At 44.3% G+C, this 26,204-nt stretch overlaps 2 protein-coding genes across 3 annotated transcripts in view; both read right to left on the bottom strand.

Annotated features, from left to right (window-relative positions):
* LOC135234614 (apolipoprotein A-IV-like) overlaps positions 1 to 25,939 on the bottom strand; it is a 100,260-nt gene extending 74,321 nt beyond the window's left edge. Inside the window, exon 1 of the mRNA XM_064299412.1 lies at positions 25,934 to 25,939. The gene's annotated coding sequence lies outside the window, so the exon portion shown is untranslated. The remainder of the gene's footprint in view (positions 1 to 25,933) is intronic.
* bcl3 (BCL3 transcription coactivator) lies at positions 166 to 21,345 on the bottom strand. 2 transcript variants are annotated; one of them, XM_064299262.1, is made up of 10 exons: positions 21,239 to 21,339; positions 20,069 to 20,794; positions 18,124 to 18,271; positions 10,919 to 11,027; positions 4,919 to 5,120; positions 3,774 to 3,862; positions 3,339 to 3,416; positions 2,541 to 2,708; positions 1,763 to 1,883; positions 166 to 1,530 (listed from the first exon to the last, which is right to left on the bottom strand). In XM_064299262.1, the coding sequence occupies exons 1-10, from the start codon at positions 21,288 to 21,290 to the stop codon at positions 1,052 to 1,054; spliced, it is 2,172 nt and encodes a 723-aa protein (XP_064155332.1). In that variant the 5' UTR covers positions 21,291 to 21,339; the 3' UTR covers positions 166 to 1,051. The 2 variants fall into 2 exon arrangements, with proteins under 2 accessions (XP_064155332.1, XP_064155340.1); XM_064299270.1 differs by having other exon boundaries at positions 20,069 to 21,345.
* Positions 25,940 to 26,204: the final 265 nt, after the last annotated feature.

Below are 26,204 nucleotides of genomic sequence, written 5' to 3'. Positions count from 1 at the left end.
AGTGCATACTTTTGATGGCACAAATGAGCCACCTGCACAAACACTACTATTGCATTTAAAATATGAGAAATGGAAATGCATTATTTAGAAGAAAATATGTTAACAGTGAAAAATGTGATGACCACAGTGGGGGACACATAATGAAATCCCAGTCAGCAGAGCAAATCCTTTTTATGTAATAAAAAATATTTATTCTCAAGTCATTTCAAATATATGCATATTCACACACAGTAATAAAATTAGCTACAACCTTTACACAATTTGTATAAAGAATACAAATGTATGGAATGTAATTTAAAAAATTGTAATAATTTTGGAATTTGGTATACAAATAAATAAGAGATCCCTTGGTCTGACCAATACATTTTAATGGATCATTTTAAGGCTTTAATGAAGGCAAGTTTCAACTCATTTACCATATGCGTGACAAATATTGTTCAGTCTCAATGCAGTGCACCTCTTTATATCATGTGGGCTGTAAAAATCATGTTTTAAAAAAAATTAAAAAAAAACCAAGGTTACATATTAAACACAAAATATCAACATGTGAGGTTCTAGAAATAAATACAGGGAGCATGTGAAAATGTTCTTCTGAATTCTGTGCATACACTGGACATACAGCAGGTTTACATGTAGCCTAAATCACATGATGTAACTGCTGCCAATGCAGACAAGCTCCATTTAGGCTACATTAACCTTCTTCAGTGGTACGTCCTTCAAGTCTGATACTATCCGACCAAATTCTGTCTGGCGTTCAGTCATGACATCAGAGTCATTTTCTGAACGCATTTGCTTTTTGATCAAATCCTTCCTGACTCAGTCCCTAAGTAGCTAAACAAAACAAAACAAAACAAAACAAAACAAAACAAAACAAAACAAAACAAAACAAAACAAAACAAAACAAAACAAAACAAAACAAAACAGAAAACATCCCTGTGCATGGAATGTAGCATTCTAAGAACACGTGTTCACAGTGCCGCATTACAAATTCTGTAAACTGAGGTAAGTGAATGGATTCAAAGCTCCTGTCAACTGTTACTCTTAGCCAAGGTCAACTTTCACCTTTCCCGTCACTGCTAATGCTCATGGTAGATGCATCTGATTGGTCACTGCAGTGGCTGGAGGGACGGGATTGGCCATGGTTAAATCGTGAGGCATGATGAGTGACTAGGTAGGGGAGGTTGTCTGGGCCATAACAGGTTCTCACGGAAACTGTTGTCATTTGGTCATGTAAATTATACCTGTAACTGGGAATAATTGCACTCATGTGACAATCTGATATGGAAGATGGGTAGGGGTTGCACACTGGTGGAACAGGCATACTTTGGAAGAGCAGCCTCTGACTGTGGTCTCCTGTCATGCTGGGGTGCACAACCACAGACTGCAGTTGTTGTTCTTTTTCTCCAGGCTGGCTCTCAGTTGATTGTGTGAAAGGAGGAGCACTTGGAGAGTGGGAGGCACTGTGGGAGGCACTGTGGGTGGCTAATGGGGAGCGATGGTGGGTGTGGCTCGGAGATGGAACTGGAGTTCCTGAGAGCAAAAATAAAGAAGAAGAGTGAGAGCTTTCTCAAAACCTACCGTTCCACAGAATACAAGACATTTTAGGAAGGTGAAACTGCACCTCTCAGTATTGGTGATACCATTAGAGGACAATCAGTTTATGAAGTCACAGGTCATTGGAGAAGACACCTAGTTCTGGCGCATATCTGCTTTTGTTATGAACTTGAGCGTGATTAGATGAGTATAAGAATGCTATACTCACCATTAGCACTATGTTGTTGAGAAAGTGGTGTGCATCTGTGTGGGGAGGGGGGCTCAGAAGAACCCTCCAGCGGTTTCGGGTTCTGGCTACGGGACCCTTTCCCACGCAGCACATCTGTCACCTGATGAGAGAAAGAAGGATTCTGATGTTGTCCAATTGGCTGAATTGTCTTATGGTAATGCAAGGGCAAAACTGTATTAAAGAATGACTGAATGAATTAATTGATTAATGAATTCATTGATTAATATATAACTGACAGAAAATGTTGCGTGTTTCAACCACTAGAGGGAAGTGCTTACAAAAGAAAGAAACAATCATGGAAAGACTGCCTGCCGCTCCAGAAATAATGTCAGGGACAAAATCAGAGCAAGTCTATTTTTTTATTCTATTCTATTTATTTCTATTTCTATTCTATTCTATCTATTCTATTTATTTAATACATTCACTTTTCCTCCTAGCATAGTAAATGACCATAATGAACTTAATGAACAACCCCTTTCCCCCAGTTCATCAGCTTGTGTCTCCACCAGGGTTGGTGTCACTTCTGTTTCAACTCGTCAATTCAGGAAATTAACTGAAAATCAATTCATTTAAGAAGATTTTCAATTCTTCAACTGAATTCCGTTTTTTTTTTTTTTTTTCTGGTAATTGACCGAAATGGAAACGCAATCAAACCCAACCCTGCAGTCCAGCAGCAGTCTGTCCGGATTACGAGTCTCACCCTGCTCCCAAAAACCAACCCTTCTCGTCCCAGACGATCCTTCCACCCTCGGCTCACCTTCTTGTTCTTGGCCACCATGAGGGCGGTGTCGTTGTGGTAGTTCTTCAGGCTGCTATCGGCCCCGTTCCTGAGGAGGAGCCGGACCACCTCCACCTGGCCCCGCCCACAGGCGCTGTGCAGGGCCGTGTTCCCGCTGTAGGACTGCGCATTCACGTTGCAGCCGTTCTGAGGGAACCGTGACAGAGGGACAGCGTTTTTAACAGCCTGCGCACACCTCGCCGCGTGCTTCACGCAGATGCACGTGACAATTATGCCGTTAAAGACCAGAAAAGACAAGTACGCTGTGGTACTGCTGGGAACTGTGGTCCAGTACAGATGTGTATGTGTGTGTGTGTCTGTCAGTGTGTGTGTGCGTGTGTGTGTGCGTGTGAATTTTGGATATACATACACATAGGCATGTGCGTACATAAAAGCAAGATGTCATACGTACTGCCATCGTAAGACAGCACTATTATGCTTACTGTTACTACATTATATCTAAATATTAATACAAATGGAAGCATGTATAACTCAGTTCAGGCACTCTGAGACGACAAATTACACACTGAATCAATGGGACTGGGTACTAGGCCAGAGCAGAGAGAGAGAGGAAGGGGCAGGTATTGACCAGCAGTGGAGTGGTAGCACAGAGAGAACAGAACGTGGGGCTGGTTGGTTAAATATGGAGGTGACGACTTGGCTCTTCGCCAGAGCTGGCGAGTTGTATGTCCAGACAGACACACGCATGCGCTGCGACATGCACACACGCACACACGCACACACAGGCAGTGCATATCTCTGCTAATGGGGCCTCACCTCGAGGAGGAAGATGACCATCTCTATGTTGTTGTTTTCCACTGCGTGGATGAGGGGGCTGCGACCACTCTTTATGTCCTGAGGAGGGAGGGGGAGCTTTGAGAGGCAGATTTAAACTCATCCGCAGGAACACATACTTCGTCTATGAGTAAAAGTTACGAAGGAAAGACGAAGGTGGCAGGAAGAAATAGCATAACGTTTGTTAGCTGCTTCAGTCTTCATGCAGATATGGCATAAAGACCGAAGCAGCTAACTGCAGTGACTGAAGTAGCTAAAAAAAGAAACAAGCAACAGCAATTTAAGAAACAAGCAATTCATGAAAGTAATAAGATGGGAAAACCTTCCTGAAACAGGGAATGAAGAGCTTGTGAGTAGGAGTACTACAGCAGGGATGGAGGGAGGGAGAAAGGGAGGGAGGAGGAGGGGTAGACTGACCACAGCATCGATGTCAGCTCTGCTGTTAAGCAGCAGCTTGACCAGTTTCTTGTTCCCATTCTGAACAGCCAGGTGGAGAGGTGTCAGTCCTGCAGGGGGCGACAAACCCAACAAATGATTGACAGGAATCTACACAAGGCCATATTCACAGTGCTAGATTAAATCGTGATATTCTGACATGAAAACAGGGTCAGAGAGACAGGTGGGTCATTCCTGGTACATATGGCTGCAGTTTTTAGAAACTAAAGGCTGAAAATAGAACAAACTGTAATGGCTCTAACAGGCACTGTATATTAAAAACAGTATTTACAAAATAAGCTTTACTGCAACACAATTGATATGGTAGCTTTATTCTTGAATCATATCACCACATACCCTGCTCCTGCTAAATGGCTGAAGCCAAGCAAGTGTGGGCTTAGCTAGTACTTGGATGGGAGTCCTCCTGGGAACATTATAGTTGGTGCTGGATGTGGTGTTGGTTGGGCAGTAGGGGGTTATCTACTATCTGGTCAAATAAAAAGCCCCAGTGCAGCGATGGGAACACGGTACAGTAGGAAATGTTGTCCTTTAGATGAGCCATTAAACCAAGGTCCTGACTCACTGTGGTTATTCATGATCCCATGACACTTACCGCAAAGAGCAGGGGGTTCCCTGGTGTCCCGGCAAAATTCCTGACTTGTCTGTCTCAACCCAACTTTACTGGCAAAAAAATAGTTCTCTGCCCCTCCACCTCAGCTAACGTGTGGTTTCACACACGTGCATGATGTGATTATTGAGCAATAGGACAGGGATAAACTGCTGACTGAAAGCCTACTTCCACAATAGATGTTCTAGCCAATTTTAAGCTGTGATTCTGAACATGATCTGGGGCCATGCTGCTCATGACCTGAAGCTCACTTCCAGCTAAACATGCTTCTTCATGGCAGTTTCTCCCACCCAGCATAGCGTTTAGCCCCTCCCCCTGCGGGAGGCGGGCTCAGCCCTGCGTGACCTCATCGTGGCTCGTCCAGCGCATCGTCACTGGGGGCGCGGGAAGGGAGGGCTGTAAAAAAGTGAAACCCCGCCCATTCTCTGACCGCGTCAGACCGGAGGGGGAGGGGGAGAGAGCGGGGGAAGAGGGGCCCCGCCCGCGCTTGGAGACTCACCCTCGTAGTTGCGGGCCTCCAGGCAGAGGAGGGTGGAGGGATGGGTGAGCACCCGCTCCAGGCACGCGCGCAGGCCGTGCTCGCAGCACAGGTGGGCCGCCGTCTGTCCGTGCCGATCCAGCGCCCCGGGGTCCGACCCCGCCCGCAACAGCACCTCCACCAGGCCCGCCTGGTTGGTGATCACAGCCAAGTGCAGCGGCGTCTGTGTGTGTGTGAGAGAGAGAGAGAGAGAGAGAGAGATCTTGTAATCGATCTGCGCATATTTTCATATTTATCCATGTGCTTGTGTTCTTCTACAACTGGCAAAGGGGAGGGATATTCCAGTATGGTTCAATGACACAGCTATACTTGCTTCTAGAACATGCCTCTTGCTATTTTGTAATTTAAATTCTTGCGCAATAGAACTACATTGCTGTGCCAATAAACCAACCAGGCTCATTTCAATTAGTCTGAATTGAGAGAGTGACATTGTGGGCGGGGGGGGGGTGGATTCCAATATATGAGCTTCCGGTAAGTGATACACTTTGGAAATTCCTTCTAAAAAGCATAGATAAAGAATATGAAATTTGAACTCTGAATTTGAAAGAGAGGAAAAGGTGACCAGTAGAAGAGGGAGTAACCAAGTGTCTTAAGGTGAACACTGGAAACACACTAAAACCAAGAATACTGTGCACTCACGCTACTGAAGCACTAAATCACTGTAAAATGACACAGCTGAAAACATAAATTACTGTACATTAACACTGAACTGAGAGCATGGAGATGCCATATGTAACCCTGACACTCTGACTTCCTGGTCTCAGATAGAATGACACTTTTTCCGAGTAGTGAAAGGCAGTCATGTGAATACTATAACATGAGTGACGTAGTACATGTGTATGTGAGCAGGGAACAAGAAAGCATATGCATGCACACACACACACACATACACACACATGTGCACTCATGAACACTCACACACATACATGCACACACACATACACTTTTGCACACCCACATTCACACCAACACACGTGCACCTATGACCAATCACACATACACACACTCAGATGGGCACTAATGAAACTCATATCCCTTCTATTTATTGTCAGCTTCCTAGTGTCCCTTTCTTTTTTTTTAAATTATGAAGTAAGAAGTATTTCATATTTAGGATAGCCAACACAATTCAAGCCTATATACATTACACAACATTAACACAATAATTGTCTTTTTTTTCAATTTAATATTAACAGCTGTAAATGCACTAACCCGTTGAGCCTTTAAGTTCAAATCACATCTAATCACAAATGATCTTTATTTTTCCAAAAACTGTTTTACCTGGAACCCATTCAGCAGTTAAAGGCCAGAACCACAATGATAAAGTAACAAAGACATAATTGAACCAAAGATCTACTGTACAACAACCTCAGCAAAAGAAATCATCTCACTTTGGCCTGTGGAGGTGCTAGTATTATCTACCACGTTTATCACACACAATCTAGTTGCGATGGCACAGCCCAGCTCAACAAAACACAGCTTACAGTGCAGAATTGACGCTGGGATTCCCCAAGACATTTGCCACATTTTTCAAAAACTTGATTTGGCATGTAATGATTAGGGTGTTTTCAGGCGTTATTAATCGTATGAGCAGTAACCCGTGGAAGACGGTTGTGCTAAAATGAGTTTTTAAAAATGATAACAATAATAAAAATAATCTTCAGTAATCTTGAAAGGCCTCATGTTCACCAGCGCCACTTCCATCTAATTGCAATGATTGTTCAGATACTACGCTACTTCGGGGAGAAAGTATTAAAAACCCCCCCCAAAAAAGTGTATCTCTGTAAGGATGTTTTGGTTCTCCTTCCTGGTTATGTGAATAAAAAGCACAGGTGCAGTTAAAGCTGATATGGCTTCAGGTGATGCCGCGGGGGAGGAGGGCTCTTCCTGTAAAGCCCAGCTATTCAACGGTCGAAAGAGAAAGAAAATGTTTCTGAAATTCCTCTGGTGTCACAACGCCAGTGGCCCTCCCTTCCTGCGAAAATAACACTCCTATTTCCCTGAATCCCTTCTGACTCACCCCTACTTTCACATGTTTCATGAGGACTCACACACACACTAACACATCACAGCTGCACTTATCAGCACACAACACACACACACACACAACACGACAGCAGCACACCACACCGCACAGTGCACACACACACACACACACACCACAACACAGTGCACAAACAACACACGACACTGACATAAACACATGCATCCAGCCTATATGTGTAAGCACCCACACACACACACACGTACGCACACATGCACACGCACACACACAGACACACAGACACACACACACACTACTGTACAGTGGTAGACTAGTGATAGACCAAAAGAAAAACAAGTAAATAAGGGGATTTTTGCATGGAGAACACACTGGAATACTGCCAGCCTGTGCCATAGTATCACATTAAACCTTCCGCACACCACACTACAATATGAAAGACCAGTATATACGATAGTAATATTCTCTAACACACTACTTTTAAAAAACAAAGTTTACAGTGCCTTGCTGACGTAATTTAATGCCATGTTAGTAGAAAGTAAGAAAACTGAACTAGTACTGGTTTCCTGTAAATCATTCCAGAATGACTAAACCAAGGAAATGCTGACCGGTAAACTAAATAGATAAGAAGGGGAGGGCCGTGAATGGTGTAGGATTGGGGGGGGGGGGGGGGGGGAGGAGAGGAAGGGCTGGGAATGATAAAGAGAGAAAGAGAGGGAGGTGGGGAGGGAGAACCGGATTACATAGGGAAAATCCCTTCCCTTTCCCCTGCACTGTGACCTAAGTTTTACATTCCAATGAAATGTGAGGTTAAATCAAGGGGGAAACAAAGCTAGATGAGAGGACAGGCAAGTGGAGAGAAGATTCATCCTTCATTTAAAAGTCTTTCCGATTTTTAAACATTTTTTACCAGCTGCGACACTTGCACCCTGACAACACATGCCCACTGCATGGGCTCACTGACTGGATCATTTGAAATCTTTACAGACAACGCATGTAATGTACAAAACCCTGTACCAATACAACTGTATATGAAATTAGATTAGCACTGGGAGGGAGCTAAAGTGGCAGGAAGGCAAATGATATGAGAGAGAGAGAGAGAGAGAGAGAGGGGCGGGGAGAGAGAGAGAGAGAGAGAGAGAGAGAGAGGGGCGGGGAGAGAGAGAGAGAGAGAGGGGCGGGGAGAGAGAGAGAGAGAAAGAGGGAAAGTCCCTGATTCTACCCTCTGAACCTCTGCAGCAATGCTTTTTTTAGAGGGGGGTGGGGTGGGGGGGGTGGGGGGGGGGGGGCTGTCATGTGACTTCTCGGAATGAGGATCCTGAAGCGCACACACTGTAAGCGTTATCACATCGAACACGGTGAGGACCGGCAAGCACAAGCGATTGGGCGATAACGGCGGCATTGAAATTCCCGATAAATCAAGCGGCCATGTTGAATTTCTGTGTGAGCTCAGCACTGCAGTGTTATGAGTAGGAGTTTCAACAGCGGGCATCAAAGAACTGTACGGGAGCAGTTGTAACAGTACAGCCAGCGGTAGCAATAGTAAAACTTTCCAAAACACTAGAATGAGAGGCAATGTAGGCTATTACACAGTCCTGTATTCATTTAAATGTGTCTTTAAACAAGCTCTTTATTCTTTCTGTAAAGAAAGCTGCATTTCATGCTTTTTTTACTGCATTATTGTGGGAATGATGCCATACAAAATAAGTTATTACTATGATTATTATTATTATTATTATTATTATTAATAATAATAATAATAATAATATTAATATCTCGGTTAAATGGAATTGAACAAATAGGTATGTAACTTCCCCAACACAGTTCACCAACATTAATTTTGAAAAGCTGTGTTTGCCAAGAAAAAATGTAAGTTATACAATGACAAACGTTTTAAATCAAGCTGCATGTATGCTCCTCATTCGGTCTGTGTCGCCTTGTTGCTGGCAGTAAATATCTTTTTTTACCCTGAAGCTCTTGGCTGGGATTTTTTTTTTTGTACTGCCAGAGGATGTTCTTAGGAACTGAACAAGAAAGGTACACCAGCCAAAAACTACACCAGAGCACAGATGCACTTTTTTCATAAATCTCTCTATCTTTCTGCAAAAAAAAAGGTTCAAAAAACGAAGAAAAAAAACAAAAAAAAACACCTTGGTGAAGACAGGATATCGCACAGGCCAAAAAAAAAAGAGAGAAAAAAAGCAAAGCGAATCCAGACGTTAATTCTGGTAACTGCTTTGTCTCTTTGATAAAAACAGAAGAGCGGGGTAATTTTTTGGGGTGTGGTTAGGCGCGTGCGGTTCGGCGGTAAGCGGCTGCCGCTCGGGCTGCTGCCGCGGCCAGGAGGGGAAACAGAATCTGAAAGTCGGGGACGCGGGGTTCTCTCCGGGCGCCGCCGTCGCAGCGCGGCGAAGGAATGCAGCGTAGCGGGAGGGCACCGAGGGAACCGGCACGGCCGGTTTTTACCGCGGCGCGTCGGCACGCACCCGCCCTCGGCGGCGGCGGCGGCGGCTCCTTTTTTTCGCCGCGCGGCTGCAGCTGCGGCTGTCGCCGGCGTCACTGTCAGTCATAAGGGCTCTTCCACTTCCTGTTCCCCCCCGACTCCTCTGAAACGGAGCGTGAGGAACGGGGAAGCGGGGAATGGCGCGGGATCTTTCCGCCGAATCACACGGTCTGGCTGTGGCCTTCGGGCGGCGAGCTCATGCGCCCCTGCCTGTGCCCGTGCCGCTCAGCCCTCCCCGTGCCGGCCGCCCCGTGACACCCACCCCCCCCCCCCCCCACCCCCACTCCCTGCCATGTCTCTGGGTCCCATGGGACATTGTCCTTAACTCTGACACTGTTAAATGCAGTCATTAGACAGCTTGTGTCTCTTTTTCAGAGACAGGGTGGCTTGTTTGTTCTGGTGATTGCTGAACTCGCAAAAATGTGTTTCAGAAGCGGTAAAAACAGAGTTTTAACTGAGTCAAAGTTAAAGGAAAATGTTGACTGAATTCAAGCACCTGTGTCCTGATTCCTGACCTGTGTTAACCAGTGTTCCGCTCCTGTGTGTGTGTGTGTGTGTGTGTGTGTGTGTTTGTGGGCGTGTGCATGTATGTATGTGTGCATGTACGTGCGTGTGTGTGTGTACATGCAGTGTTGGGGAAGCTACTTTGAAAGCATAGCTTTGCAAGCTACCAATTACTTCACACTGGAAGAAGTTGAACTATAGCAAAGCTACCCTAGGGAGAAATCCAGTTTGGTTAACTAAAGCTACTTAGAAACAGTAGTTCAAACTACTTTGTAAAAAAATGATCAAATTGGCAATGTACATGTGATACAAAATTATAACAAAATATAATACAAAAAAGTCACATGCCAGCAAAAAATGCCACTCAATTGAATTTATTGCAAAAAGTGCCCACTTGTTCACAGGTCATACATAAACCAAAAAAATAAAATACCCCACTATTCGTGGGAAAGTGCAAGGAATGTCAGCTTTGGTTTTGTATACAATGTCCATCAGTCAGACACCTGCCTTCCAGAAACTAGAGTCCAGGTGGGGGTATTACACCAAGCAGGATTACTCAGTTAGCCAAGTAACTGGTCAAAGGGGGTTCAATTACAGTAGAGAAGCAATGGTAAAATAAAAACAAAAAATCATTCCTTTCCTTTTATGGCCCAAAAGTTTTTGTAGTTTCAGTAATTTAACTACTTGAATCACTATGCAAATGTGAATGTAGCTGAACTACCAGCAAGCTACTGCAAAATGTAGTTAAACTACTAGTTTAATTACATGTAGTTCACTACTCCCATTAACATTGCGTACATGTTTGCATACATGTGTATGTGCGTGCATGCATGTGTGTGTGTGTGTGTCTGCTTGCATGTGCACACTTGCATGTGTGTGTGTGCGTGTGTGCACGGGAGCTCGCTTGCATGTGTGTGCGTGTGTGTGTGCACGTGCATTTGCATGAGGCTCTTACCTGTCTCAGGTTGTTGTATATGTCCAGATCTTTGTGAGCCTGGACCAGAGTGTAGATCAGTCTGTGAACTAGATCTTCCTGCTCCTGTACTACTGCAATGTGGAGAGCCCTGGAGCAGCAAAACACACACGCACACTTTTACACAAACTGGATGCACAGTCATAACACACTTTAGTACAACAACAAAACATACATTCACAATGCACTTACAGAGAGTAACTAACAAGTACAAACTGGTCACCTATAACAACACTGAACTATAAAGCTTCAATACTTCAAACTGCAACAAGATGCACAAAAAATTATGGAAGTTGACGTCAACGAACCTCGAAATGCAATGGCACGCTGAAGACAACCACCAGAAAACGAGAAAAGTAATCTTTGAGTCGATATTTGGATTAATTTTTAAATGGAAAACTAGTCGCTCGCTCAGCAGATCAGCACTGATCCAGAAACGCTCGTGTTGTGTTTTCGTGAACAAACTGAACGACCCCTCGGCAAAGGCTGTGGAACAAAGTGACTGGGCTTCACTTTAACAGCTTTATCAAGCACGCGATAAGTGCACAGAGGCCACACACACACACACACTCACACACACACACAATATGGCCAAACACAAGCTTACATTCACTTACACAAGAACACAACACCTCCATGTCTGACCCAAGTCTCAGTGCACACTGTGTATGGGTGTATGTTTGAAGCTGGAACATTCTTGAGTTTATAAAGCTTTTTCAGTGCAGTTTTGAATAGTCTGAATTTTTATGTTAACATCTGACATGACAGACCGCATCTGTTACTTTCCTAACACAAGAGTGTCCTTATTTCACAGGATTTCACCCCATCCAGCTCCCACTGCTTAACTTTAGCAAACAACAAATTATGCTATTGCACCAACGTACGTTTCCCAAAATACACTGTACTTAATGTAGTACATTGTATTACAGCCTGATCTTATTTAGGCCTATTACTGTATAAATGAGCTGCAAATATAAAGTAACATGTTCTTTCTCACCTTAAACTTCACACTTTATTGGTCCTGTGGCAAACTAAGAAGCAACAGCAATCGATCATACAATTTAAAAAAAATTGGAACAGACAACTCTGATATGGTTCTTTTTGAATTATTGGTGCCCAGCACAGAAGTACAGGTATGACTTTCACACTGCAAGTTAAAGAGGTAATTTAGCAAGCAGAGACGATTGAGGAAGCATGCAAAGGTATGTACCTGTATGTGAATCTCATTCTGGAATTAATAAATAACTATTTCCACAGAATAGGAAACACAGCTAAAATCTTCCAATATTCTGTTAATGTGCTGACACACTAATACAGACAGACAGAGTGCCTTCCTGATCCACTGACTCACTGACCAGCAGGCCGACAGACCGACAGACCGTCTGACCTACGCACCAGTTCTGCAGTCTGAGTGACAGTTTGACCTGTATGACTCAGCACTAGTCTCCATCAAGGGCTGCAACCGTTGCATCAAAGCGGAGGAAAATTCACCTTAACCTCAACCGGGGACGCTTTTATTCTTATCTCATTGTATCTCGCGTTCTCGTACTTAAGTGAAAAAGAGGTAAAAGTTGGAACACAGGAGAAAAAGGGAGATTCTTATGAAAATTTTGCAAGCTTTTTTCTTTTTTTTTTTTTTTTTTCTAAGGCAGCTTCCAGTAACAGCCAGCCTGGTTTGATGTCATTTCCGGTATTGAGGTACAACAGTGTGGTTCTTTCTGTTTTGAATAATAATCATTATTATTACGGCTTCTTCCGCAGGGGCTTTCTGTGTGTTCTCTGTTTCTCTCGTTCGCTTTGCTCTTCTAATGAAAAGCCCATTCTGAAAAAGGAAGGAAGCAAGCCAGAAATTGTTGAAACAACTGAACACGAGGGCTCTCAGAGGTGTTCAGCGGGTTCATAGAGCATTGCATGTGCACATTTTAGTACTTTCTGTCCCCACGTCTGAACCTTTTCTGTTGACAGTGTTTTGGAAATTGTTCCTTGATATCAATCTGCCTGATAAATGTACACACGTGCTGTGGGATGGATCACATAAATGACCTTGCATTGCTTTCAATGGTCTCAGTTATCCTGTTCATTAAACCTCACACCAGCTACAAAATACAATGAAGGGGCCCGCATCCCAGGGAGGTTTTCAGGTGTTAGACAGAGGAAAGAGAGAGAGAGAGAGAGAGAGAGAGAGAGAGAAGAAGAGAGAGAGAGAGAGAGAGAGAGAAACCATGGACAACCAATGTATTGCAACCAATCAGAGCATCAGCAATGCCTAAACATACACTTCAAATCTAAATAACAACAAAAGAAATAAGATAAAAACCATGCATTTTAAAGCAGACACATGTACTCCCCATCACTAACACAGATTGCATCCCCAACACACAAGTCTCGAACCATCTCTGCATATGCATATTCTACTCACAAGCAAATTAAAACATGCGAGAGAGATAGAGAGAGAGAGTGAGTGGGAGAGAGAGAGAGTGAGAGAGTGAGAGAGAGAGACAGAGAGCACCAGCAGCTGCTCAGAGAAAGAAGCGCTAACATTCTCACTGAAAGCACCCATGCAACCCCACACCCCCACACCCCCCACACAGTGAACCTGAGCAGAGTAAGCAAACCCACCACAGAACATACACACACACACACACACACACACAAATGAAACAGAGCAGGTAAGACACAGGCGGCGAGACACTAAAAAGTGATTAGCCAGTGAACCTCTGGAAGGCTATTGACGGAAGTGCAGGTCCCCTGGAGAAGCTGCGGACGGCCAAAGGTAGACGTCACAGAGGAACCAGAACAGAGACCAGAAGGGGAAAACCCTACGGCTCCATGTGAAGCTGAGATACTGTAGCACGAAAATGTGTTGATCCCTTGACCTTCAAGCAAACGAAACACCATCACGCCACCAATCCCCCTGAGGGAAGAAGGAGACCAAAACCGAGAACTGGTATTCATCAATATTTGTAAGCTTCTTTAAGTTGTTTTTTTTTTTTTCTGGTGTTTTTTTTTTTGTTTTTTTTTTTACCTTTCGTGACATTGCCATAGTTTGAACACATATTACAGTAATGAGAACAGGCTTCCCATAAGAAAAATAATTTTCACGGAAAAACCACAGTCACGCCTTGACATTTTTAGTAACAGCGTAAATCCACGGTTTACTAAGAGGTGATATTGAAGCTTTCTCCTTGCCTCAGTGTCTCTATATTTTTAGAAATCAGTTGATGGCCTCAGCAGCTGTATGGTGTCAATGCGTCATCTACAAAAGCTTCCATACATACCACTGATATTGACACAGACAAGGCCTTCCCAGAGAGCTCATTAACACAGTCAGTGGAAATCCCTTATTGTGGTTATGTCAGTTAAGTTGCACCATTACTAATTATAAGTCAACACGTATGTCCCTAGTGGCAGTTCTGCTTATTGTGGTATTGCTATGAACAGGAATGAGGCCTTACCCGTGGGGCAGATTACATCCAACTACACTGTATTTTAGCCTTAACACTGAGCAGAGTGTTTAAGCAAATGTTACTTTTTGCTCATTTTCAATACATTTAAGAAACCACCAAAGCTATACTCACACTACTGCGCAAGTGATGGGAAAAAAGGAACAACTGTGTATTTCTCATGTAATGGAAAGAACACGTTGTGGTTAGGCTGACCGCGGCCTGTGAATGACTGGCAAGCTGCCACAATAAAGATCAAGTGAACAATTAAATGATAACGTTTGGTTGCATGTTGGGTGGCACGTCCTGCTGAAGCAGCCATTCCTACTTTAATGTTGCATCTGGTGTTGAGAGTCTGGGAGGCACCCCTGTTCACTGTGCCTGACATGCGGGGGGTGGGGGGGGAGGATATAGTATTGAAGCTGCGACAGAGATTCTAACCCCCCAGCCTCCCCCCCCCCTATGGTTGAGCAGACACCTGTAATTTGCCTGCCAACTAAAGCAAGAGAAGTAACTCTAAAGCAGCTTGCAACAGAGCCATGCTGCTATCAGAGGCACAGGGAGCTTGCTAAAAAAAAAGAAGACGTAAAAAAACAGAGTGAAAGCATGAATTCACATTCAGGAGTTCTTCCGCAAGGACGCCGGCAAGCGTACGTAAACTCAAGTTTTGACTGCTGTTTCACAGGGATGTGTGAGAGCCGGCCAGCTATCAGTATGCCTCAGCAGCTATAGTACAGCTGAACACGTGCTTCCTTTCTTGCAAGTCACTCGTGGACAAGAAACTGAGAAAAGTTTTTTTTTTTTTTTTATAAATGGAAAGGGCAACACAGTAAAAGTGCCCGCCTACTGTACCAGATGTACATTTGGTCATCAACACTAAATAACAAGAATAAACAAAGGATTCAATTCAGAACTGAAATACTGTAAGAGAGAAAAGGAATACTTCCTGAAAGTAATGATGAGCTTGGGGTTTGACTGTCAAAAGCCTCAAAACTAGAACATAGACACCTAGCTTATGGCTTCAAGGTGCCAGTTATTAGTTATTGCTATTAGAACAGGAGCGGAAGCTGCAGTGATGTATGCTGTATGATGGCTCTGTGCTGAATCGAGCACTATAACTGTGACACAAAGTCTCAGCATCTTTCCCATGGGGTCGGTCCTAGCACCTCATCTCTGAGTAACGTCAGCCTGCACACTCTCTCTCCCTCTCTCTCTCTCCCTCTCTCCCTCTCTCTCTCTCTCTCCCTCTCTCTCTCTCTCTCTGGCATTTGTCTGCCCTCTCTCAGTCTCAGCTTTTTTCTCCTTTTCTCTCTCTCTCTCTCTCTCTCTCTCTCTCTCTCTCTCTGTCTCTCTCAACACGAAACTCTCGCTGCTCTCCTGTTCCTGGAAGCGGTGTCGACCGCAGCACCAGATAACCCCAGCTGGCTGACGCAGGAGCCCCGGGGTGGGAGAGAGGGCTCTTTGGCAATGGCGTACGCGCGGCTTCCTGTTTCAGGCTGGGGGGGGCTGGGGAGGGGGGGGGAGGGGCTGCTGGTGCAGGAGGCCGCGTATCCCGTGCGGTCGGCGGCCTCGAGCCGAGAGAGGGTGAGGTTAAGCGCACTCAGGGGGCCTGGCAGGCAGCATGGCACAGCTTACCAGAAATCTGGCCCCAGTGCGTGCCAGGGCTTGGGAGTGGCACAGCCCCCTTTCAGCTCCAGTCAGTTTCGCGCACCGCCTCTCGCCAGCAACGCCATGAGAAAGAGAGAGAGAGAGAGAGAGGAAGCCCGGTGCCGGCTCCCCCCTGCTCCTAATCGTTCACTCGCTACGTCTGAAATGCTAACGCTGCCCCCCCCCCCCCGTTTATCTTTGTAGTCAGCCTGGGAATTCCAGCATGCCCTGGTGTTCCAGTGACACAGATTGTCGCGCTCACGGCACACTGGGCACGCTCACTGGCCGATGTGCCTGGCCGTATCCTGCCATCGTGACTGGCTGTGTGTAATGATGTTCCCATGACATTCAGTTTACAAACAATCTTACTGTCTGAGCCCATTCCAGCACACAGAAGGGCTGGAAACCCGACCAGGGACCTCACCGTGAAGCGTATTCCAACACGCATGCATCCACAGAAAAATGGCAGGTGCACGCATGTTTGACCTACTCACTCACTGTATGCACAACAGTAAAAAAGGGCAGACAAATGCCAGAGAGTAAGAGAGAGATATAGAGAGAGGGCAGAGAGAGAGAGAGAGAGAGAGAGAGAGCGAGCGGCTGGGGACAGGCGATAGAGAGAAAGCGGTAAGGGAGGAAATGAAGAGCGGATGTTTGGGTTTTCAGCTCATTCATTTAAACAACAACCGAACAGAAGAAAGAGAGAGAGAGAGAGAGAGAGACACCTGAGAATAACCACAGTCACACATCCGATTGCGCTCTCACAGGTCTTCCCGAAACTCAGGGGCTGAGAGACGGTGAGAACCGGACAGAGTGAAAGCAGCGAGCGACACCCTTATGACGCAAGAGCAAAAACACACGTCTGGTCGGGGGGCTATGAGGAGGGGGTACTGTAGTCTGTAATACTGGAATCTCTTTTTTTGCTGAAGTTTCATTCCGCAGACAGCATGCCAGGCAGCGGGAGGCCGGTATTTGTCAACTATTGTTTGTGTTCTTCTGGCTCATGAAAATTGCAGCGCACTGCACAAGCTGCACATGCTAACCCGCTTATGTTTTTTACATTGCCCTTTTAAAAAAAAATCTTTTATTTTATCAATGCCCCGCAGAAGGGTTGTGATGTTTTTCTGCACCAACACAAATCAAAAATATTTGCAATCAAAGAAAAACACTGCGTAACACCCGGAGCACATACGGTGTTCCAGTTGTCACAAAGGTCCAGTTGTTATAAGATATAAGTTATAAGAAAATTTTTTCTTTCATGGTTGAATGGTTTATCTTACTGGCCCAAACATTTCCTTCCGGATGTGAAGAACAGAAAATTCTCCTTGTTTGTCATAATGAAAAAAAAAAACTGAAAACCAATGCAAAAAAACAAAACAACTATGTAACTATGAGTTTCACCTTCATGCCTGTACGTGTGTGCTGATGTAGGTGTGTGGGCACATGTGGTTTACATACATCTCTGGCTCTGCCCCCTCCCCCTCCCCCCTCCCCCCTCCCACATCCCCATCTCCCCTCAGACACCCAAACTGAATACAGTGAACTCACACTTTCTGTAGTTTATTTTCTTGCTTTACAACCACGAAACCCCCGAGTTTCCCCACGTAGCAGGTGGGTCGTTAGAAACGTTCGCAAGAATCTAAAATAGTTCTCATTGCACATAACAGGGCCAATCTAGTCCAATCAAGACCACGTAAGCAAGTCAAAGTCCTGCCATGTGTTTCTTCCACCCATTAACTCAACCAGCTGATTTCAGTTATTGGTTCTACCTACTGGTTGAAGAATTGTGCAAATTAGCAAATCCAGGTGACTGGAACAAAATACCGGGGAGGACTATTAGTTTCGGAACCTGGATTTTCCACCTCTGTGAGAATCACACACCCTGATAGGCCACTGGCAGGCTTTGCAAATAAACCCACAGATCGCTAGAACATAAACCTTCTGAAAGATAAACCACATCAGTAATTGATTCATCTAACCAAAACAACTTCCAGGAGATAGACTGTAATCAATCTGCATTTTTTGTGCATTTCTTTAGTTTACTTTGTCCTTTCGTGGTTTTAATCACTTTGGGGAGCAGAAAAGGCGAAAACTCACGTATCACCATCCTCGTCCTGCCATGTCACCACATCTATGGACAGGTGGTCCAGCTCTGTCGGCGGGGGGACGGGGAACGGTAGGGGGGCGACGGGCATATTGATGATCAGGCCGGGGGCGGTGAAGAGTGGGTAACCGTGGTAAGGCACTGGTGAGAAATTGCACAAGCACGTGCTGTTAGGCAAGTTCATTCCCAAACACAGGCACACAACAAGAAGTACAGATGTGAGTTTGCTGGTATAATCAACATCTCAGACAAAAACCTATATTAGATTTATGAGATTTCACACAGTTGATCCAGTTTTTTAATCGCAATTACATGATATTTATTTGATGGACATCCATAAAATGAAAAACCAGCTGCAATCAGATGTTTTGCCCGTTGCAAATGTATGAAACAAATGGCACTTTTGGTTTTGTTTTTTTTTTTTACACATGATCCATTTTTAGAGAGGAAATGGGTTATGTAATATCAATACAGTGCGCCTGTTGCTGCAGTAGTCAGTTAAGAAATATGTTCAACATTTAATTTGACTGTCAAATGTATCATCACAGTACAACGCAAAGCTTGTATACTGTGCAGTCACCGCAGGGTTGTAGATCGTTTAACATTAAACAAGTTTGTTACACTGGACTCACCAGAGACAAACACTGATCAATCAGCTGCGGAGACACCTATCTTGGGGTCTTGTCTCACTGTCATAAATTTCATCCTGAGAATTTGTGGCGCTCGACCCACAAAAACAAGCCGTGCGTACCGCGCTCAGCAGTTCGCGACAATGTTGAAAAGACATTGGCCCGAATGTTTCACACCAGCTGAAAATGGTCTCGCTATGGGCCGACATCGCTCAGGAGGTAAGACCGATTGTCTGGCAGTCGGAGGGTTGCCGATTCAAACCCCGCCCTGGGCGTGTCGAAGTCTCCTTGAGCAAGACACCTAACCCCTAACTGCTCTGGCGAATGAGAGGCATCAATTGTAAAGCGCTTTGGATAAAAGCGCTATATAAATGCAGTCCATTTACCCTTTTCCTTCCACTAGGTGCTGTCTATAAATACTTGTTTTTTTTTTTTTTGTGGGTCTCTAACGCCTTGTGCAAATCAGAATATCATCACAGTGTTTTTATCCTCAGAAACACCATGAAGGTATTTGGTTGACCAGACAACTTCCTACTTGGCCTTTGCTGAAACACCGAGCCAAAATGATCAGTGCTGCTTGCCTCACTTCTGAAATGTGTGACTGCATGGTCATGTTCGCAGTCTAACAGAGCTATGAAAAAAGAAATACTTGAAAAGAGAAACAGTGATTTTTAGCTATCAGCCTCGAAACAAAAAAAGGGCTCGGCAAAGAGCAAATGCACAGTTAGGTCTGGTCCGTGTTGTGCAACAACGCAGCATCCACAAGCCAAGGACGTGCACCAACAGTCGTGAGCCAGCAGCATGACGAATAACCTTTGGACGCTGTGATATTTGGTGAATCGAAAACAACGTTTCGTGTCGCAACATTAGGTAAATCAGTCAACTCGGATGTCATTCCCGAGTTACTACAGAATGATGCAGACGTTTCACAACAACTGCGCTGATACAATGAGTTGGGACTGCCCCGATTGCGCAGTCTTTGGTACACCGCTGTCCCTCTCAACTGGTTCTAACAACATTTATTAGTGGAAATTTTATATTTCCACTGACAATAAAAACAAAAAAAGTCAATAATAATAATAATAATAATAATAATAATAATAATAAAAACATTATTATTACTATTATTATTATTATTATTTCCATTCATGATACAAATTATAAGGTGTAGGTTTCAGCCAGTATTTTTCAGAATTTCCTCGTAACCAATAATTGAGCTTTCTGAAATTGACTAATGGAAGCCATGTGCTATGAAACATGCACAGAAAGGTTTCAACAGGACATTCACCACCTCTTTTTGTTGACTTACAATATGATGCGATTGTCGGCATATGGCGATACGGGTCCACAGGCAGCGCTCCATTCACAGGGACAGGCTGCGGCTGCGCCTGAGGCCGGGTGCCCAAGGACTCGGGCGCGCCTCGTCTCGATTGTTTCGCCGGACAGCGGCTCGCACCTTCGTCACTCCCGGGGGGCCGGCGGAGTTCACTCCCGGGGGGCGTCCTCGATGGACCGTTCGTTTCTTGTCCAGCAGGAAACGGGCGCTTTCTGAAAGGAAGCTTCGAGACGGATTGGTCCATTGTCCTTGACTCACAGTTTGCTGCAGTGCTGCCGTCAGTTTCACATTTTAAGGATGAAGTTCCAGAGAGCGATGCAGACCTAGGATCAAGCGTCATAGGACAGTCATTATTTCCCAGACTCGGGTCTGTTTTCAATGCCCTCTCATTGACACTTGGCACTGCCGTTGACCTAGAAGGATGCTGAGGCTCGATGGCTGCTTCTCTTGTTCCATTGCTGTTGCCAGAGCCCCCTTGCGAATGAACAAACATTTCTTCAACCTTCACCTTGGCATTGTCCATGGAGTTACCATTGCGACTCTGGGCCTTCTCAGACTCAGAATGATTCACTCCATCCTCCTCGCTGACTTTTCCATGTCGACGTTTAGTCCTCAGGTCTAGAGGCCCTGGCGTTGCAGTAGTTTGCTGACCGCTCGTGGTCATGTTCTCCAGTCCAACTAGATTTGAAGGAGCAATACCTGCAAAGTCGTAATTCGACTTTGTTTAAAAAATTTTTTTTTAAAGTTGTCTGATACTTTAGGGCATCAGCTTAGGTATTTTACTATGGGAATACCTCCCAAAGTGATCAGTAGACCAAAAATCCATTTCCATAAACCATACAATAGCCAACTTGAAAGAGTGGGTTAAATTAATTATTTGAAATAGGATTCACACTCTTATTCCAGCATTCATGGAGTTCTTCCAATTCAATTCAGCTGCATTCACTTAGCAAGTTGAGTTCAAACAATCCAATGCTGAGAGAACTGGAATAGCCCTAACTCACTGAACATTCAGTAGCAGTTTCATAATAGGAAAAAAGTCCCTAAAGTAAATACGAGAAAGCAGTACAACCCAGTAAAAGAATATCATCAAGGAAAATTTGATTATCGCCACTGTACAATATAATCAAAATCTCGTTTGACCTGTGTAGGCTTCGCTCCAGCGTATTCCAGTTGAAAGCAATGCACAGCACATACAGACACCAGTCCGTTCGGTACGTGCAAGAGGAATGAGCAGTTGCGTGTGCGTCCTTTACTCTAATCTATCTCTCTCTCTCTCTCGCTCACTCGCTCGCTCTCTCTTGCTCTCTCTCTCTCGCTCTCTCTCTCTCTGTCACTGAAGCAGCGAAGAGGTTTTCCCTGGCATACACTACAAAAGTGACGAGAAAAACTCTAGATAAATATTATACAATTAATTATGTAGCCTACATTTTTAAAGACCGGATATATTTTTTTATTTTTTACAAAACGGTAACAATTCGGGAACACGAGTCTATATATGTCGGCATGTTTGCACTGTAGAGTTTGTCGCGGGGTGTAAACTTTTATTTTAAGGATATAAGTGGCATATGTTTACGTGATTAAGACAACTAACCGGATTGTTTTGATCGACCGAAGACCCGGAAACGCCACAGCGAGTGTTCATTTTCAAGTCTCTGACACATCTGCATTGCTGTCAGTAATGAAACGCCGTATTGTCAGGACTTATCTGTGTTGTATGTTCACAGAGAATAACTATTTGTGTGTTTGTATTTTGCATTCTACCACGTCTTGCCTGCTGACTATAGCGGGAAGACAGAACAGGTATTTTTTCGGTGGACTTTTGGCTTACTATTAGCATGCTATTATGTTTTGTTTCTTTTGAATGTTTTCTAAAGTAGGAAGTGTGTTGAAAGACGGGGATCGCCCCTTGAGCTATTATCTGGAAGTCAGACGTGTCATGCTCGTTGGCATGGCATGAATTTACTGGATTCAGGCTACGGGGTGTTGAAGAATGGTACACGTCAAATATTGTCTGAGGCACACACCGGTGACCTGCTGACCAACTTACTCTTTGAAACACTAAGCAATAATTGAACAACCGATACATAAAAAAACAAGCACCCGAAAAAACTTCAAGCTGTCTGAACTAATATACACCTTTTATTCTGGACAAAGCTGGCGCGCTCGTTTTTGCAGTTTAATTTTAAATTTTTATTTAAATCCGCTGGGTTTAATTTCATGTGCTTGCCTTCCTCTAACGTCGCTCTTTTTCTTTTTTCCCTTGTGTTTTTAAAGCTCAGCATCTAGTGGTCGGAACCCATAACTACAAATGTTACCCAGCCTGATGCATTTTTGAAACCCCACGCCGAGCGCCGATGATCACATATAGGCAGGGATGCAGAATATAAATTAAATTTTGTGCATGTGATAGTTTAGCTCGCAGCGCAGGCTCGCGCGTCTGTTGGGTGTGTTGTGTCCCAGTGCTTTTCGCGTGGGCGCGTACATGGTATTTTCATAAGGTACTGAAGTGTGACGAGCTCAACTGGATATCCTCCCCCTCTGTTTACGCTTGTTATTCTACTGAGCAATATTGAAAAGTCCATTTGCCCTCTTCATCCGTTCACTTTTGGTGTGTTTTCCCGTTCTGTCTTCTCTCCATCATTATTTACCCTTTGAAGAGTAGGTTTTTTTGGAATGTTTTTTCAACCAGTAGTGGCTGTTTCACCAGCATCAGAATCACATATCACACATTTTTGGTGTTTCGCCTTAAAATGTTGAATCAATCTTAATTACGTGTATTAAGAAATGTAAGTATTAAGAAATGTTTCCCTGTGCGAATAGTTGATTCTTTTGTATTAGTACTAGCAGCCACCACTTCAGTATAATGTAATATTGATATGCCCAACTGGCCATCCAATCACTTTACATGTCACCCCCTCCCCCCGTTTCCTCTCTCTACCCCCCCTCCCCCTTGTCTGCCCCCAACCAACTGGCACTCTAAGCCCCCCACCCACCCACCCACCCACCCACCCACCCAAAACACTCACACACACACACCCCGATATCACATATCAGGCATTTAATTACCTTGGGTGAATTTGGGACTTTCCACAGAGGTATTGAAGGACAGAACGACAAATGGAAAATAAGACTTTGCGTTAAAGTCCCTAAAACACCAAAGAACGCAATATGAAAATGTGTGCAGCTGGTCTTGCCATGGGCAGGTCTGGTCTGGTTCTCTGGGTGCAGCGGGTAGGTCTTGGGCTTAGCTGCAAAATCTGCTGGTTGATAGTAACTGCCATACGCTCATCTTTTGAGGTTTGTGTAAATTTTTTTGGGCAGGACAGCGTTCCTATTCGTAGTTGAATGGCGTTCTTGTAAATGCAGTTTTTAAAGCAGTGTCTGCAGACCCAGTAGAGTACTATGGTAGTGGCATTAACTCTTGCTTTGAAAAGCACACATTGCGTTAATTCTCGTGCTTACTTCTGTGTTTCTATGGCGAATTCAAGTGAAAATACGCTACATTTCCTAAATGTGGACACCCTTTCTAATTAGTGGTCTTGGCTATTTCAGCTAACGGGCACATAAAATCAAGCATACAGCCATGCAATCTCCATTGAGAAACATTGACATTAGAATGGGTCGCAATGAAGAGCTCAGTGACTTTCAAAGTGGCACTGTCATATAATGCCACCTTTCCAACAAGTCAGTTCGTCAAATTTTTGCCCTGTGATGAGTCATGCTTTGCTGTCTGGCCATCTGTCAGACAAATTTAGGTTTGGCAAATTGCATAGCGCCAACTGTATAGGCCTGAATTGTGCCAGCTGTAAAGACTAGTGGAGGAGGAATAATGTTTTGAGGCTGTTTTTCATTGTTTGGGCTAGGCCCCTTAGTTCCAGTAAAGAGAAATCTTACAACTAACACTACAGCATTCTACAGAATTGTGTAATTCAAACTTTGTGGCAACAGTTTGCAGAAGGGTCTTTCCTGTTTCAGCATGACTATACCTCCATGCACAACGCAAGGTTCATAAAGAAATGGTTTGCTGAGTTTGGTGGGGAAAAACTTGACTGGCTTGCACAGAGCCCTGACCTCTACCTCATCAAACACCTTTGGGATGAATTGGAATGCTGACTGTGAGCCAGGTCTTACGCCCAACATCTGTGCCCAACCTCACTAATGCTCTTGTGGCTGAATGGAAGCAAATCCCCACAGCTCTGTTCCAGAATCTACTGAATCTACTTGAACTAATGCACTTGTTGTACGTCGCTCTGGATAAGAGCGTCTGCTAAATGCCTGTAATGTAATGTAATGTAATGTAATACTGGACAGCCTTCCCAGGAAAATTGGAGGCTGTTACAGCAGCAAAGGGGAGTCCAACTCCATGTTAATGACCATGGTTTTGGAATGAGATGTCCAACAAGCACATATGGGTGTGATGTTCACATATTTTTGGAAATGTAGTGTAGATTTTGTGTATTATGAATAGGGTGTGAGTAATCATAATCTATATTGAGGACTCTTCATTCCAGAGACAGCTCCTTTATTTAATTGTAAATGTTTATTTGTGTGGTAACAAATAAAAATGCATGAAGTGATTTTTTTATTTATGAAATTTACCTCTCAGTCTGGGCACCTGCCCGGAGCTCTAGCCCAAGTTTGCTGAGCACGCCCCCCGGCCCAGAGCTCCAGCCCTAGACCAGCTAGACCAGCTGGGCACCCCCGCCTCCTGCCACTATTGACTTTCCATAACAAACCGGTGCCTGCCCGCGGGGCAGATGGGTTCCCCCTCTGAGTCCGGTTCTGCTCAAGGTTTCTTCCTGCTATCAGTCAGGGAGTTTTTCCTTGCCACTGTTGCCCTAGGCCTACTCTTTGGGGACCGGTTCTCTGTAAAGCTGCTTTGTGACAAAGCTCCTTTGTTAAAATTGCTATACAAATAAAAATTGATTGATTGATTGAGCTTGAAATACCCCATTGTATGCAACAGCTGAGCTTATTTTTGCACTTATCTTTGCTATCATTCATGAGATTGCAGACAAACTTGAGTCCCTGAGTCCTCCAAAAACACATCAAGCCGCGGCTTATTTTAACGCCGCAGTTCACAGATGTGTCAGAGGTACGGCACATGCAGCTTTCACGCAGTGGGCACTCCACTGATTCGATTGGGAGCAATAAGGCATGGTGACTGAATCCCTTCCTCCCTGGACGATGATTCAGGGCTGAAACCTGGAATGTTCTTGGCTGGCCTAGTCCATCGCCTGACTTGAATGCAATTGAACATGTGTTTGACTTGCTGAAGGCAAGACTGAAGGCAAAACACCCCAGAAACAAACAGGAACCGAAGATGGCTGCAGTACAGTCCTGGCAGAGCATCACCAGGGAACATGCCCAGTGTCTTGTGGTGTCTATGGATTGCAGACTTCAGACAGTCAGCAAATGTGAAATATTTGTAACTAAGTACTAAATATGATGACTTTATTTCATATTATGTACATTTGATTCATTTCACCAAATATGAATGTAAATATCCTCAAATCAAAGACCCTTCATTGTTTAATTTAATTGTTTAAAGTAATAATCTCGAAGATTTTCATTAAAATAAATGTCTGTTAAGTCACTATCTATCGCTGAATTAGGTAACACAATGGTGATTGAGCCTATTATTATATTAATTTATATTATTATTATTATTATTATTATTATTTATGATTAAAGAACTGGGTGTCTGTGGCGACACTCCCGGGGAAAAAATCACAAGCGGCGCATAGATAGTGACGCGTTTTCCATCACCCATCAGTAGTTGTACGCCAGAGAGGGTAGGCGGAGCTAACGCAACAGGCTTGCTCTTCAACTCACTTGTGTGTGAGCGGCTTACTGTTTTTTCCGGTGTCTGCTAGCGTTAAAGGTGGGGGGGTTATGGAACCCTAATAAGTTTTTGTGTAACATGAGAGGTCGTATTATTTGTTGATGCAGATTTTGTATTACATTTGATGACAATGTAACGTTACTAAATTGCATAGCTATTTGCACAGCTAACGCTAGCTACCGGACCATGTCAATAAAGGCAACATTAGTTTAGACAACGTTGCGCACAGTACCCATCTCTCATATCAGGTAAAGTTACGTT

Source organism: Anguilla rostrata, chromosome 1, assembly GCF_018555375.3.
Source record: "Anguilla rostrata isolate EN2019 chromosome 1, ASM1855537v3, whole genome shotgun sequence".
Taxonomy (NCBI): domain Eukaryota; kingdom Metazoa; phylum Chordata; class Actinopteri; order Anguilliformes; family Anguillidae; genus Anguilla; species Anguilla rostrata.
The sequence above is the reverse complement of the archived record's forward strand: the minus strand, read 5'-3'. Positions and strand labels throughout refer to the sequence as shown.